The 15,349-nt window shown below is 40.8% G+C and overlaps 2 protein-coding genes across 6 annotated transcripts; one reads left to right on the forward strand and one right to left on the reverse strand.

Moving 5' to 3' along the window:
* Window positions 1–475: 475 nt before the first annotated feature.
* On the forward strand, window positions 476–11,588 carry LOC121952430 (zinc finger Y-chromosomal protein 1). 4 transcript variants are annotated; one of them, XM_042499104.2, is made up of 8 exons: window positions 476–1,008; window positions 3,263–3,359; window positions 3,818–4,132; window positions 5,471–5,620; window positions 6,892–7,020; window positions 7,113–7,247; window positions 7,390–7,533; window positions 8,644–11,588. In XM_042499104.2, the coding sequence occupies exons 2-8, from the start codon at window positions 3,293–3,295 to the stop codon at window positions 9,942–9,944; spliced, it is 2,241 nt and encodes a 746-aa protein (XP_042355038.1). In that variant the 5' UTR covers window positions 476–1,008; window positions 3,263–3,292; the 3' UTR covers window positions 9,945–11,588. The 4 variants fall into 4 exon arrangements, with proteins under 4 accessions (XP_042355038.1, XP_087944303.1, XP_042355040.1 ...); XM_088088177.1 differs by having other exon boundaries at window positions 6,892–7,011; XM_042499106.2 differs by lacking the exon at window positions 7,113–7,247 and having other exon boundaries at window positions 477–1,008; window positions 6,892–7,011.
* An 818-nt stretch (window positions 11,589–12,406) lies between these two features.
* On the reverse strand, window positions 12,407–15,349 carry LOC121952434 (lipocalin-like). Of its 2 annotated transcripts, none has more exons than XM_088088180.1 (6): window positions 15,186–15,349; window positions 13,377–13,516; window positions 13,221–13,294; window positions 12,982–13,095; window positions 12,794–12,895; window positions 12,407–12,695 (listed from the first exon to the last, which is right to left on the reverse strand). In XM_088088180.1, the coding sequence occupies exons 1-6, from the start codon at window positions 15,276–15,278 to the stop codon at window positions 12,676–12,678; spliced, it is 543 nt and encodes a 180-aa protein (XP_087944306.1). In that variant the 5' UTR covers window positions 15,279–15,349; the 3' UTR covers window positions 12,407–12,675. The 2 variants fall into 2 exon arrangements, with proteins under 2 accessions (XP_087944306.1, XP_042355047.2); XM_042499113.2 differs by having other exon boundaries at window positions 13,215–13,294; window positions 15,186–15,346.

Below are 15,349 nucleotides of genomic sequence, written 5' to 3' on the forward strand. Positions count from 1 at the left end.
ATGAAGGTAAATGTGGAAACTTTTCATTTTTCAAAATTTTATTTTAATGTTGTTGATCGTTTTTCAAAAATACAAAGGACACAGTCACAAACACATTACAAATACCTCAGTGGCAATAAAATAAATTAGCATGTAACAATTTACATAAAATGTTACTGATAAAATTAAGTACAACAACACAATAAAATGGGAGAAACGAATATAAGATATAGCATTTACTACAATATATAGTCTATTATGTGGGAACTTTTTTCACCTATTACCTTTGCCTGCGTTTAAAATATCTAATTGTACCTTTATCTGTGCATTTTTCTCTCCAGTTACAAACCCGGCATTTATTTTTAATTTTAAACGTTTTTTAAAGATATTTCTTTTTTTCTAATCAGAAGGATGACGTTTGTGTTAAGAAAGTAAGGTTTGTATCTTCATTGTGAAACTGATACTGTGGCGTTTCACTGGAAACTAGTCAGCGGTTTGTTTAAATGTCGGATGCTCTCCGTCTGGAGGTCATAGTTTAATCACTTTTATTGTGCCCCTCTCCGCTGCACACAAGTCTGCTGTTTGGAGAACTGAAGCAGCCTTCGGCACATCAGTAGCCACATCAAGCTCGGGGCATAAACTAATTAAAATTAACACTACAGTGCACGTTTTGACATAACCCGTTTGAGCAGCGGTCCTCAGATTATGGCCTGTTTGGTGCCTGCCGGTGAGATTTCCACCACAACCCTTCCGCATTTTCCTGCTGCTCTCGGGCTGTGACGTGTCGTGCTGACGGCGGCCTCGGAGCTGGAGGAGCGGGGGGCTGTAGCATGACAAGATCTGGCTCCAGACGTCCTGCTTTGCTTTCAGCGGAGCTCCAGAAACAACCCCTAACCCCTCCTTCTCTGCTCCTCTCCGGCCCGCCCAAATAACACAAAATTCCCGACTGAATCCAGCCCGAGTCTGGGGGAACCAGGCGGCCTGGGAAGCCGAGGTGCGGACGGAGGCCATCCCTGCAGCATAAATCTGGTACGCGGGTCGTTTTTCCTCCAGGGGCACCAGTTTTCAGAGCTGTGTTTGCATTTGTGCGTGTCCTTGTGTCTTTGTTTTTGCATGCATGTATTTTTTAAATTTATTTCTTCATTGTCACCGAGAGGCCGCAAAGGGTTGGGCCTTTTCTTCTCGGGCCCGGGCCTCAATAGAGGCCGTAATTGGTAATTCAGGCCTATCCGGTTAGCTAGCAAAGACGAGGGTTTTTGTAGTCACCAGTCGTCGTTGACTAACGTTATTGTGTGTTAAGGTAACAGAGAATGTGCAGTGTAGCCTTCGACAGAAGCGTAATTAACATTTTCTTATCGCCGAGGGATAATTTTAATTAGTGGTAAAATTAGCATTCGTCCAGACACTAAGCTAACAAAATGGCGGACGCTAGTGTGATGAAAATCGGTTGAAGAAAACGAGTGTGTGTGTGTGTGTTTAGCCCTCCTCCCGCTAGCTGGCTGCTACATAGCCGCATTAGTGTGAAACTAACGCAACCCTCCTTCTTTATTTTGTCGTTTAATGTAACTGCACCCACATCGGAGCAATGCATATGTTCATAAATGTGTGTTTTGGCCGTGAAAGTCGGGACTGTGCGTGTGTAAGCAGTGCTAACGCTGCTCCAGTGGTCAGTTGAAGACATTACCGTTTATCGCCTCATCGGAGTTTACGTTACTGTGTTTAGTCTGGCATGAATGAGAGGCTAAGTAAGTCGGATCCGCCCGGTAGGTTTCACTGTGTTGGTGGCATCTTTGAGCACACTGATGCACTGTGTTGTGCGCCATAAATCCACACACCGTTGTCATCATTTTTCTACCTGGAGGTGGGGGATGGTATATTCACTGGAAATTAAATGGCACCCCGGCTGCATCGTCCACAACACTGTTTACATCTCTGCATCCCCCCTGTGTGTGCATGTGTGACAGCGAGATATTTTTGACGCACATGAGCTCACTTTCATCCCCATGATGAAGGCAACGTTAGTGCCAATTGGAGCTGAAATATCTGTTTAGTTGTGGTAGCAGAGGTAGTGATGCAGTCATGGCAATTATGCCACTGGTCATTCCAGTTGCTGTCCTTTGCCGCAGACGAAAGCTAACACTGCAAAAAAATCTATCTTCTTAATAGTAATCTCATCGATTATTGAGTGTTTTTTTTTCATTAAAATACCCCCAGATTGCCTGTGGGGTTAGACTTCTCTCCAGTGCATGTTGTTGTTTGTGTGTAAATATAAATGAATAAAATCTCAAAACAAATGAAGCCCTACACAGAGGAACTTGTTCACTGCAGCAGCACAATACAACAAGCCACATTGTGATATAAAACTGAGCACTTATTGGATTTAAGAATAACATAACTGTCAAATTTATAATATGAACATAATATTTATTCTATGAATACATATGTCTTACTGGAGCAGATGTGTATTTGAAGTGCTACTAGAAGCTGGTTCAATGAAAAAGTACTGTGACGTAAAAAAAACAAAAAACACTTTCAGCTCAGTGACAGTTATCAATACATAGTGCTACATTGTTCGACACTTTTTGGTTGATACTAAATAAGTATTGAGGTTTGAAACCCAGCCCGATTTCTTGTAGAAAATATCACATTAGTATAATGTTTATGTTATAAAGCCAACAGAAACCATTGCGTAATGCATTTACTGCAGAATGACTCCACTTTTTAAAGAATGGATTTGTTTTAGCTGTTGGGGAGATGCTCAAGCCGCAGTAGTTGCTCAACACCAGGCCAGTAGTCTCTCTATCATGTGAATCTCATTAAAATGTCAAATTAACACACACACACTGTTTTTTGTTTTGACAAGCAAAGGATGAAAGGCTCATTTTAGCTTTCCCTGGGCATATCTGGAAATTAAATTTCAGTTTCTGTTACCATATGTTAGAATCGCGTTCAGTGGACTGTATCACCTGTGTCTTTGTTTGTTTTGAAATTCAAATAGCTGTATTAGTCATAATAATGACCATGGACGTACATGAGTTTTGTTTTTGTAGGCTGATTCACAGTATGAGAAAAAACACAACTTTTTAAACATGATTGTCAGCACATCTTATTCTATATTATGCAGTTAGGGTTACCTACAGTGTATTAGTCCAGTCTGCTAGGTTAACATACTGAAAAGAGCTATTGTAAATGCATGAATTATTATGTGAGGTTGTAGTGAGGGGCTGATTTAATTAACTGTTTTAGTCATCACATATCTAAACTTTCTATTGTTTCCTTTCAGCTGTCCAGTAACAAATGCAGTGCGAGGACAATGGATGAGGATGTCACCAGGCTTGCAATACATTCTGAAGAGCCTAAAATAATCCTACACGGATCGGGTAATTAGCCGTATTTATGTTGATAGGGATTTTTATTTACACAAAGTATGTTTTTGTGTGTGAGCTTCTGGTAAACATGGTAGTGTTTCAGATGACATGAAATATTTGAATGACTTAAAAGAGTTCATAGTTGATCTGTGATTCAGAGGTGATGTGCACATGGCTCTTAAATGGAGTTGGCTGACCCGCTGCCATTGATGATGACGCTCGGTTACCACTGTATGAGCACAGAGAGTGGCTGTGATTAGCTAGCCTTTGGGATACATGAATTGGACTCACATACTTATTTGCTGCTGCATTATGCGATGAATGCGTAAAGCTCCTTTAACTCAAGTGTTGATTGGAACAAGATGTTATAATTGTATGATGTCATTAAGAAATCGGTAACAGCATTCAATCGCCATTGAAAACATCCACACGCAATGTTCTGATTACTTGGGTGATTCTGTTTCTTCCAGATGAGGGTGGTGCTGGTGGGCAGGAGTTTGTTGTGGAGCTTCAAGAGACTGTGTTGGTGTCAGAAGGCGAGGGAGAAGGCATGGCAGTTCACAGGTTTGCCCCAGATGAGCTAGTCATCCAGGATGCTGTTGAGGATGTGGTGTCTGAGTATGTGCACTGCGATGAGGATGAAGACGTAGCAGTAGAAACCTGCGTGATGGCTCTTGAGGGCGAGGAGGAAGGTGTTGCTATGGGAGACATCCCTGAAGATGGGCTGGACCCAGAGCAGCAGGAGGACGACCAAGATGGCTGTGGAGATTATCTGATGATATCATGTAAGTTTACATCTCTAATGTGCTGGGATTGGATTTAAATGTGCCATTGCTCCTCTGGGTGGGGCTACTTCACACCTGACTTAGGCCTAGAGCCTGTTTACATCTTCTAATAACGTGTTTTGGTGATCCGAACATAAGTGGACAGCCAAACTTTACTGCAAATCTTTGCAAGTGATTTGAGCGATCTGTCTCCAGATGACGAAAGGTGTAAATCAGGCATGTCAAACTGGTCCACAGGGGGGCCGGTGTGGCTGCAGGTTTTGTTTCCAACCAAGTAGCAGCACACCAGACTTGACTCATTTAATCAACTGATCTCCGTCTTCAGACAGTTGATTGGTCAAACTGTGTGCTCTTGGTTGGTTGGCACAAAAACCTGCAGCCACACCGGCCCCCCTGTGGACCGGTTTGACATGCCTGGTGTAAATTCATCTAACTCTCAAATGCTCCTCCACTGGTGTAACCTCGTCTGTTTTTTTTGGCTGTTCATTTCACATACAGGTGCTGATTCATATACGTTTTATCTATTGATTTTATGAAGGGCAACACAAATTAAATAACGTCATTGTAAGAAAAATGTGCCAAATTTAGCCATCTATAGTTCCTTGGCTGGTTATTAAGTATCTAATCACACCTCTGTTCAGTGAAGGAGTGCCTCTGATATTTGTTGGTTTAAATAAGACAAATTTGTGACACTTACTGCCTGAAATATTGACTTTAGTTACCACTTACACTTCTGTGCAGCTGCAGAGTTTGTAAACTATTTTAGACAGAGACAAAGGCCATTTTAAACATGTCTGGTATACAGTCTCATGGTTAGCACAAGCAGCCTGTTTTTCTTTCATTCTGCAGTAATTGTAGTAATTATGCAGTGCTGACTGCCCCAATGTACATTTTCATTGTCTAAAAACCCAAAGTGGTACTTTGTTCACAGTGTGAAGATAGGAATGGAGCAGTTATTGCCATTTAGTGCTAGGCTTTAATTTGAATTTAAAGTGTTAGTAGACATGCAGAGAGATGAGATGAGAGAAATAATGAACTTTGAAATCAGTTTAGATTCTCAGTACTATTAATAAACCAGAACAGCTTCTCGACCAACTACTTTGGAGATAATTAATGGTACTATTGACTCGTAAGAGTTGTGGAGTTTCAAACATTTTATTGATATACTGAAATGGTGAACTATATTCACCTATATTCAGCTCCATCTCAACACTAAACATAAATAGTGATAATAACAGGCATTTATATTGACAGAATTTACGCTGTCGCCAGCAAATGACTGACCGACCCCCCACTGTTGCAGTTCTTGGATAAAATGTGATATGTGTCCCTCACTAGTGGACGAAGCTGGGAAAATGGTATCCGAGGATGGAACAGAGGTGACGGTGGAGGGAGCTGTGGAGGACCAGGAAGTGGAGAAGGATGAGGACGGGCAAGAAGTGATAAAGGTGTACATCTTCAAGGCCGATTCTGGGGAGGATGACATGGGTGAGTGGCAGTTAAGCTTAAACCTCTGTGAGTAGTAAGGAAGGGTCCAATCATAGCCTGAGTATTAGCGATGGGCACAGAATAACACAACAGATGTGGGTCTTGTCCCTGAAACGGCTCTCAAATGGTCTTTAAAAAATTGTCAAAAAAAAAGCCCCAACAAAGTACAGCTGCTCCATTCTGGCTTACTGGTTACAGCTTCTACATCAACTAGCAAGCACAAAAAATAACATTTATTTTGTATTTATTTATCTTGTTGGTCAGAAAAGCTCGCTCTTTCTTGATGTTATAATCCAAATGTTATGTTTTCTGTTCTTGACCTAAAAAGAGGCTGTCTACAGGTCTTGAAATGTTTAAAAAGCATTGATTTTAGGTTCCAAAAAAGGGATGCCTTAAAATGCATCTAAAAGTCTTAAGTCTTATTTTCCATCACGCTTTCATACTTTGGCCAATATGAATGAAACAAGTATTAAATTGTATTCTGTGTGATATAAAAAAAAAAGCTCTTAAAGACTCAGTGAAATGAAAATTACATACCAGCTTTAATCCTGTCTTTATGTTAATTGGTCGTTTATCTTTTGTTATATACGTCCAAGAAATCAGTATGACGATGTATAAACTATCTAGTATTTTTACTTAAAAATCCCTGTCTTTTTCTGTATAACTGTTATAAATGTTTGATTAGTCATTCTTCACTCAGGCGTTTACAAAAGTCCATCTAATCAGATGAGACTTTAGGTGAGTAGCTGTCCTCACTGATCATATAACAAACCACTTAATTTGTGGGTTGCGGCAGCTAACAGCACGAAATGGAGAGAGACAGGACGAGATCTGTGTTTGGATTTCAGTGGGCCAAACCTTTTCTTTTCATTTCCAAAATGATGTGTCGGAGGTGTAATTAATTCATCTTTCTCTCTCATCATCGTCCTGTGCTAATGGTGAGGGAGTTGTGTGTGAAGCCAACAGTCTCCTCAGTAGCAGACTCCACTGCAGCTCCGTATGGTGCAAAAACCCAAGACCGCCCACTTTTTAACAGCCTAGTCAAATGCGCAGGATTCAATTTAAAATCCTTCTTGTTACTGAACACCGCTCAAATATTTATTTCATTGGGAAATACATCCCAGCACAAAAGCTAAAGATGCTCTGAACTTCAGTTTCACTGGGACTCGAAAACCTTGGAAAACAGTGGGCTGAGTTTTCTGCGGGTAGTCAAATAATTTGTAGCAGATTTGCCAAAAGTGGAGGATTTAAAAGGTGTTTTAATTCTGCAGGAGAGTCGGTTGACATCAGCGATGGAGACACAGAAAGTGTGGCGTTAACGGAGTCTACAGGCCAAACGCTCCGAGAGAAGATGGTTTACATGTCAGTGGGGGATTCTCATCACAATCAAGGTAACCATGGTGAGTCACTTAGATCCGGCGAGTGGGGATGACTGTCATGAAACTAAACGTCAGTAGTTTTTTGGTTTTGTACATGTTGGGCTCATCTACAGGTGGGTCCAAGGTGACTGATGAGGTTTATATGGAGGTGGTGGTAGGAGGCGAAGAGCCAGTAACTCAAGACCGCTCGTATGACAGCGTGTCTCTGAGCAAGGACTTCATGCCTGTGGCCTGGGCAGCTGCTTATGGTCAGCACCCCTGTCTATTAAATTGCTTTTAAAACAACACTGGAAGCCTGTGCATCAGCCACGTCTCTGAGTGTCTTGGTTTGAGCTTTACAGACGCAGGTTTTGTTAATGGTTGCGTTAAAGACACTTTGCTGTCGCGCAGGTGCCGAAGACAGCGAGAGTTGCGAGAACCGAAATGGTGCAGCCAGCGCACTGCTCCACATCGATGAATCTGACGGGGTGGATGAAATCAACAGACAGCGCAACAAGAGCAAGAGGCGGTCAGAGCCTCGGCAGGTACAGACAGGTAAGAGCAACACAGAGTTTATGGATATGGAAGTCGGCCTCACAGTTTTGCATGTCAATTTTGTGTCTCTCATTGCAACATAAAGAAGCCTTTAAGATCATAACTGAAGCAGTTGTAGCTGTGGAGCTCAGCAGTAACAGAAAAAGGACTCATTAAGGATGCTGCAGCTGCATTACTGCCATCATTCAGTTGCTGATTTTATTTAATTGATCAGCAACACATGCACGTTACATGTGCTCCGAGTCGTCCATAGTGATTTTAAATTTGTTCTCTCCTGCCCTCTCTGTGACTTGCAGCAGCAGTTAAACTGCAGCTATAGCTTTTGTCCTTTGTACAGTTTTATCAGAAGTTTATTCTGCATTTCTTTCCTTTACCTCAGCTTTTGAATGAGTAGTTTTATATAGCTTTATGTTAGCTATATGCAATTTTACTATTTTAGAAAAGCCCACAGATTCAGTTGGTGTTTATGGCACGCCTATAAAAACATCACTTCCTCTTACGCTGAGGGGGACGAAAATGCCGTTGCTACCATGCTGAAGAGTTACTGTGTGCCTTTCTGCATGCCAAGTAATCTGAAAAATCTAGAGTTGGAGGGTATTTTTAACCTGGACCCTATTTCCCCATATTTTTGTGCGTAAGTCATTATTGGGAACAGCATTTATTTAAACTGGTCCAGTATTGAATTAGAGGAGCAGCAGCCGGGCTGGTAGTGCATGTTTGCACTATCGATGTACGTCCACTAAAAGTGCTCTTTTTTTTTGCCACTGACATGTTCAGATTTTAATTCTAAGAGTTTGAAAAACATGAATTACCCTGTGAGATGTAAAAATATGCTGGTTACAGGTTTTGTTCATATATATATAACTGGTGGGTTTGGTGATGGTAACTTCTGGGCTGTCTTTGGCTGTTCTTTTTAATATATTGTTTTGTTTTGTCTCCATACATTATTTTTTCCATGCATTAAAAAGTTTTACCTTTTAAAATACTTATTTGTTGTCATTTTAAAAGGATTTAAAAACTAAAATGGAAGGTGACTAAAAAATGTACTCGGCAAACAAGTTACAGGCAATGTTGTAATTTCCGTCTGCCTTTTTTCATTTTCCTCTCCAGCCATCATCATCGGTCCATACGGTCAGCCTCTGACAGTTTACCCCTGCATGCTTTGTGGGAAAAAGTTCAAGTCCCGAGGCTTCCTGAAACGCCACACTAAGAATCACCACCAGGATGTTCTGACAAGGAAAAAGTACCAATGTACAGACTGTGACTTCACCACCAACAAGAAAGCCAGCCTCCACAACCACATGGAGGTGCACGCTCTGAGCAGCAAGGCCCCCTTTGAGTGTGAAATGTGCGGCAAGGAGTTCCACCAGCAGGCAGCGCTGTTCTCCCACAGACTGCAGCACCACCACCGAGAGCCCAAGAGCCAGCCGCCTCCAACACCCACCAAGATGCATAAATGCAAGTTCTGTGACTATGAAACTGCCGAGCAAGGACTGCTCAATCGCCACTTATTGGCAGTTCACAGTAAAAGCTTCCCCCACATCTGCGTGGAATGTGGAAAAGGCTTCCGACATCCTTCAGAATTGAAGAAACACATGCGCACACACACGGGCGAGAAGCCTTACTCCTGCCCCTACTGCGACTACAAGTCGGCCGATTCGTCTAATCTCAAGACACACATCAAGACAAAGCATAGCAAAGAGATGCCATACAAATGTGAGCGCTGTTTCCAGACCTTTGCAGAGGAGGAGGAGTTAATGCAGCACGGACTAACACACGAGGAGAATAAGACCCACCATTGTGCCCACTGTGATCACAAAAGTTCCAACTCCAGTGACCTGAAACGCCATATCATATCTGTTCACACCAAGGACTATCCACACAAATGTGCCATCTGTGGTAAAGGCTTCCACCGGCCGTCTGAACTGAAGAAGCACTCGGTATCCCACCGCACCAAGAAACTTCACCAGTGCCGGCACTGCAACTTCAAAATTGCAGACCCTTTTGTTCTCAGTCGCCATATCTTGTCTGTCCACACAAAGGAGCAACAGGCCTCTCCAGAAAAGAGTGAGTCTAAGAGGACAGAGACGCACACTCCTGTTGTAACACCTAAAAAGTCTGCACCCAGTGGGTCCAGCGGCTCTGGGCCTCCTGGCAGAGTCAGTGCGGCCAGCTTAGCCAGCAGTGTGACTGTAGTTATTGGCAAAGGACAAAAAGAGAGGAGAATTTACCAGTGCCAGTACTGTGACTACAGCACCGGGGACGCTTCGGGTTTCAAGCGACACGTGATTTCCATTCACACAAAAGACTATCCGCACCGCTGCGAGATCTGCTCGAAAGGCTTCCGACGACCCTCGGAGAAGAACCAGCATATCATGCGCCACCACAAGGACGTGGTGCAGGCAGAGTGACTCTGAGCGAGCCAAATACTGTGCCACAGAAAAGAACAATGTCGAAGCAACCATCACACCCCACTCTCTGCACCCTCAGCACGACACCGGTCACATTGAAACAATGTGGCTTGTGTGCGCGCGCTGCACTTAGTCCGTTCTGTTGTTTTGCTCTTTTTTGATCCTCAGCCTAATGTTTGTTCAGAAATGTATCCACGTGTACATAACATTAACGCTCTGTCCGAGTTAGCAACAGAACCCCTCCGTAGACTTGCACTTTTAACTGCATGTCCCTTTGCTGGTGACAGTGTGCATGGCAGATTGTGCAGATGTCTCTTTGTAGATAAACTTTTTTTTTTTTTTTAAATTTTGCAGGCAGCAATCAGTTGTCAATCACAATGGTCCTAATTATTTTGTCTCAGAACTGAAGTGTAATCTGCAAAATGTTTGCGTCATTTTGTTAAAATGTACTAAACACAGCAGTATGGATTAGCAACCTGTTCCCAGTAGCACTTGCCATCTCAGTTAAGAACATGATGAATGCAGTAATCAAGTCATACGTGGTTTGTATTGCATGTATGTGTATGTGTGTGTGTGTGTGAGTGTGAGAGAAAGAGAAAGTATGTGTGTGTGAGAGAGCGAGAGCGAATGACAAACAAAGCATCTGTTGTGCTTCCTGGTGCTCCGACCCCACCACTCTGTAACATATTGCTTTTCGTTGTGTTGTTAAAAACACAAGGCCGGCTGTGTACAGCACTCAGAGAAAAGAAACAATCATTCTTAGCTTTGTACACACAGGGGTCTACGATCATTGAATCAACCCAAAATACACAGTGAAGTAGTGGATGTATCATGGTAGTGAATAAAAAGTGCACAACTGCACCAAAATCACGATGCGATCATTTACCCTGTCTCTTAATTATCTTATACCTGATAAGATATTTCAGTTTCAAGTCAGTAAGTGTACTGCAAGTCCTTAGAGATGCCTAAAGCAGACTGCCCAGACTGACAGTGTTTTTAATCCATCAATGCTACCTGGAGAGTGAAATACCATGAATTTGAAAAAGCTGATTTTTGCGAGGTTTTCAACATTATTGCAGATGACGAGCTGTTGGAGCAGATGGTTTCTTTTGCTATGAACAAACACATGAAATGACATTGGTAAATTGAATAAAATACAAGCATCAGTATGATACCAATATTAGGCTGGGTTAAAAAACAAACAAAAAAAAAATCAGTGTCCCAGTATAACCGTCTGGCCTGAGTAGGAATCATACAGTGTAACTGGTGCTGCTGTTATGAAACCATGGACTGAACTCTTTGTTTTTCGCCCTCACAGATGTACTTTTGCCAGTAGAAAGGGAAAATGTATATCTTTTTAGATGCAACTTCAGAAGACAGGTGCTGGTGGTGTACTTGTACTATGGCTTTTTACATTTTTGTTATCACCTGTGATTATTTCTGTTTTTATATTTATTTCATTTACAAGTTGTTGTATAGTTACGTGTAACTAGACTTCTATGGGACGTAAATTATTGTTTTGTATACAAATCTGTACAAAGCGTGTAGATGTAAACACTTGATAAAAAGGAAATCTGAACTGTGTTGTTATGGATGTACTTCAGCGTATTTGTTAAAAAAGGTAATAAAAGCAAAGTATTTTAACCCCTTTGTCTTGTATTTGCCCACAATGTCAAACCTTCTCCGTTAAAAAATATGTTTTGTTTATTAGGTCACATGGGGACTGTTTGACACATTTTACACACTTTTCATTTTCTATTTTTGTATTTTATTTTTAACCATATTTGGTCTACAAAGAAAATTCATGCTTTTTCCATCTTGATGCACTTTCACAATCAATGTCGCTGCAAAACACTGACAACTCCCAGGCTGTGATGATTTAAAAAAAGTTCTACTTTAAAGTGTTAACATTCTGAAAATTAATGACTATTTTATATTTATGATTAGGGACTGATGTTGGTTGGTAGAAAAAAACATCAATGTATAAATTTTTTAAAGCTTGATTTTGAAAAGCGATATGACTGTGTGTAATATTAAAGCGGGCCCTAAGGGCTAAAGGTGCCACAGAAAGTTTTCATGTAAACAAACAAAGGTTAAGTTTACAGTCAATGTTACTTATCAAATTTGTCGTGTGTCCTTAAGATGCGACAGATTCGTCTACCTTTGCTAGCCGACACCTGTATTTTTTTTTTAAACAAAATATGAAAAACTCTAAAGGCTGTGAGAACCACAAACCTTATTTTAGGCCTTTGACCACAACACGAGGGAACTGGAAGTGCAAAAATTGTGACTCATATAATGGTTTTGGGATTCATTCCTGCAACATGCTATATGCACCTTGACTAAAGATGATGTGGAAATTTTTTGAATTTAAAATGAACAATATTTACATATTTATAGATCTTGGATTTTTCAAGAGAAGATATAACCCACATTTGTGGAAAAAACATATCAGACACACATTACTATTTAAAGCAGAGCATTTTATGTCTCAAAACATGTCTGAAGGGGATCTTCAAGGACCGTTACTGCTGAGGGCAGATAAAAGCAAAGCATTGTGTATTGAAACCAGGTTTCATATTAAGTCAAGTGGCATGAGGCTCTTAAAACAACATTTGAAAGAGCAGATTAGGTGAACTGAACTGAGTTGGTGGTAGTGACCTCGATAGATGTGGAATATTCAATTAGTCTTCAGACAGCTTTGTTGACATGCAATGACCCGGGCAGAAAACTACTCAGCTGGACACTCCGCTGCAGAAAGAGAAAAAAGCAAAGTAACATTAGAAGTAGATCTTATCTTATCTTAGCTTTTTTTTTACATAAAGTCTCTCCGATGATATTTAACGTACCAATGTGGGGAAGGAAAGAAATATTTTCAGGCAGGATGCCAGTCCCCAAGGAGAACTGCCTGAATTTCTCCAGCACTTCAGGGCTGAGAGTCACTCCACGGCCTGTTGGACCACAAGAGATCAATCTGCATGACCGTACTGAAGATTCATAGATCAGCGTGTAGCATTGTGGCTAATAATGACATTACCATATAGTTTGGTGATTATGGTGGGATCAGTCCCCTTGGTCTTAACGGTGTGAGTGAGCGCGTACTCGTCATACTTCACATCCACCATTCTCATGTCAAACTCCTGACCCCAGCCTGAGGAAGGGAGGACGACAAAATGGATCATGTGAAAGCAGAAATGCTGGGTATACTTTAATGTGAATGCATGCCTCTATGTGTTCAGTATTTATATGTGTATGTGTGGGTGCACTTACGCTCACTTGTGTATGTGAACCTTCCCGGTGTTTCAGTCTTCTTGGCCAGGTTGTTTAGTCTCCAACAAGTGTCATCAGACCTGCAAAGAAAGATGATAAAAACGTGTCACCAGTGATCTTTTTATTTGCCTCTTTACTTTCTCTCAGTCTCCTCACACTCACTTGCGACTGGCGTAGGAAATGTCCAGGTCCCCATCAGCAGTTGGGGTCATCATGGCCGTGCCCATCTTCATGGTGGCTTTGTGGTTGACAAACCACTCTGCGTTAGAGGCAAATCCAATCAGGTACCACTTCCCTGCCATCTGTAGGAGAACAAACGCCATACAGGGGAGAGCGGGGTTGGTTGGGACAGGGAGACAGTTAAGATCGTGGGTTTTTTGCAATCTGGACAGCAAATGTGCTTTCCTAGTGGTTCCCAACTGGTCCAGTAAGGGGGTCCAGATTAGTTCAAGGTCATAAGATATGTAAGATAAAGTACGACATATTCAGTTTTTTATTTCACACAATGTAAACAACCCGTAGAACATAATGAAATAAAAAACAGTGCAAGAATAACGTGCAGTTACTTCAAAATTAGTAATTAAATAGCACTGCACTCACCATATTATCACTATTTAGACCAGTGTCGCTGTAAAGGTACAACATTTTAATAGGCCGAGTAATACCAGAGAGAGGGCAATAAAAAAAGCTGCTGTACTGGGAAAAATTGGCTGGTATGATTTTAAAAAAAGGGCCCTTGGCAAACTCTGTAGGTCTGTAATATTGACACATTCACAAGTCACTTGCGGTCCACTAAGAATAGACCTGCAACCCACTTTTAGACCACAACCCACAAGTTAGGAACCACTGCTTTACACCATGCTCATACTCAGCTACACCGTCTTCACTTTAACCATGAAGTGGAGACCATCGGACTATTCCAAAAGTTTTATTCACAGTTTTGACATTTACAGCATCTAAGTAAATTGTTGGCTCTCTTGACATTTTTCTTCTACCATGATTTTAGTTTTGACACGTACACACACACACACACACACACACAATAATAATAATAATGATATTTGGAAAGTTGATCAGATCAGCCTGGTGTTAGCTGAATTTTTACAACCCTGCCTGAATATATTTTTAATGCGCATATAGTTTAACTATTTATCTTTTATTTAACAATCATGTTGTAGTTATTGATTTTCCTTTTCTTTTTGGCAAATAAAATACACTTAGTAGCCTACATACATGTAGCCAGCCAAATTAAATTTCTCAGTAAATTATATAAATGTAATATTTCTTACAAATGGTTCTTTTCTTCTTTTTCAAAGAAATGTGTATACAAGTGACGTTGTGAATATAAGGTGTTCAAATTTAGACTACATTTTTTCCTTAATTAAAATGATTTTTTTCTTTTTTAAATTTAATTTTTTACTTAGCTCAAAATAAGGTGTCCCTCCTGACCCTAACTCACTGTCCTAACTGTCCTGGGAGGAGACATTTTAGGGAAACTCCTCGGTACTGTTTGTACATTTAGCAAAAAATTACCTTTCATGTTCGAACTGGGCTCTAAAAATACTTGTAAGCAGACAGCTGTATCTATTTGTGTATACTTCAAATGAAACTTGGCAAATAACTTCAGATTGTACACACAATTTTTCATATGTATAAAAGAATGTAATGACACAAAAAAGTTAATTTCTCACTTTTTTCCCCCAAATGCCACTTCAATTATTGCAAAAAAAAGTGGCAAAACAGCTGTTCAAATGAATTCTAAAACATCAGTCAAAGTCAAATACTCAATGTTTTATGTATTTTAGCTGGTTTTATGCATTTCATACAATAATTTATTTTTTACAATGAATCAACCTTTGACACTTCCCTGCAAAATCCTCTCTCCTGCCAGATTAGTTAGTTGTGAGGAGGAATTCTTTTTAAAAAAAATATGACAGATTTTTAAAACAAAAATGCAGTTATGTGTCTTACCCCTTGTAAATTAAAGTCTGCCTGTGGTACGACTTCAGAAGAAACCGTCCAGGAGCAGAGCAAAGCTCCCAGCACCACCAGCCGTAAAGTCATAGCTACTGAGGAGCAGGGCCAGTCACAGAAGCGATGGATGAAAGTGCAGATGATCTGATGTTGAAGTTCTG

Source organism: Plectropomus leopardus, chromosome 15, assembly GCF_026936395.1.
Source record: "Plectropomus leopardus strain MGB_pleo_1.0 chromosome 15, ASM2693639v1, whole genome shotgun sequence".
Lineage (NCBI taxonomy): Eukaryota > Metazoa > Chordata > Actinopteri > Perciformes > Serranidae > Plectropomus > Plectropomus leopardus.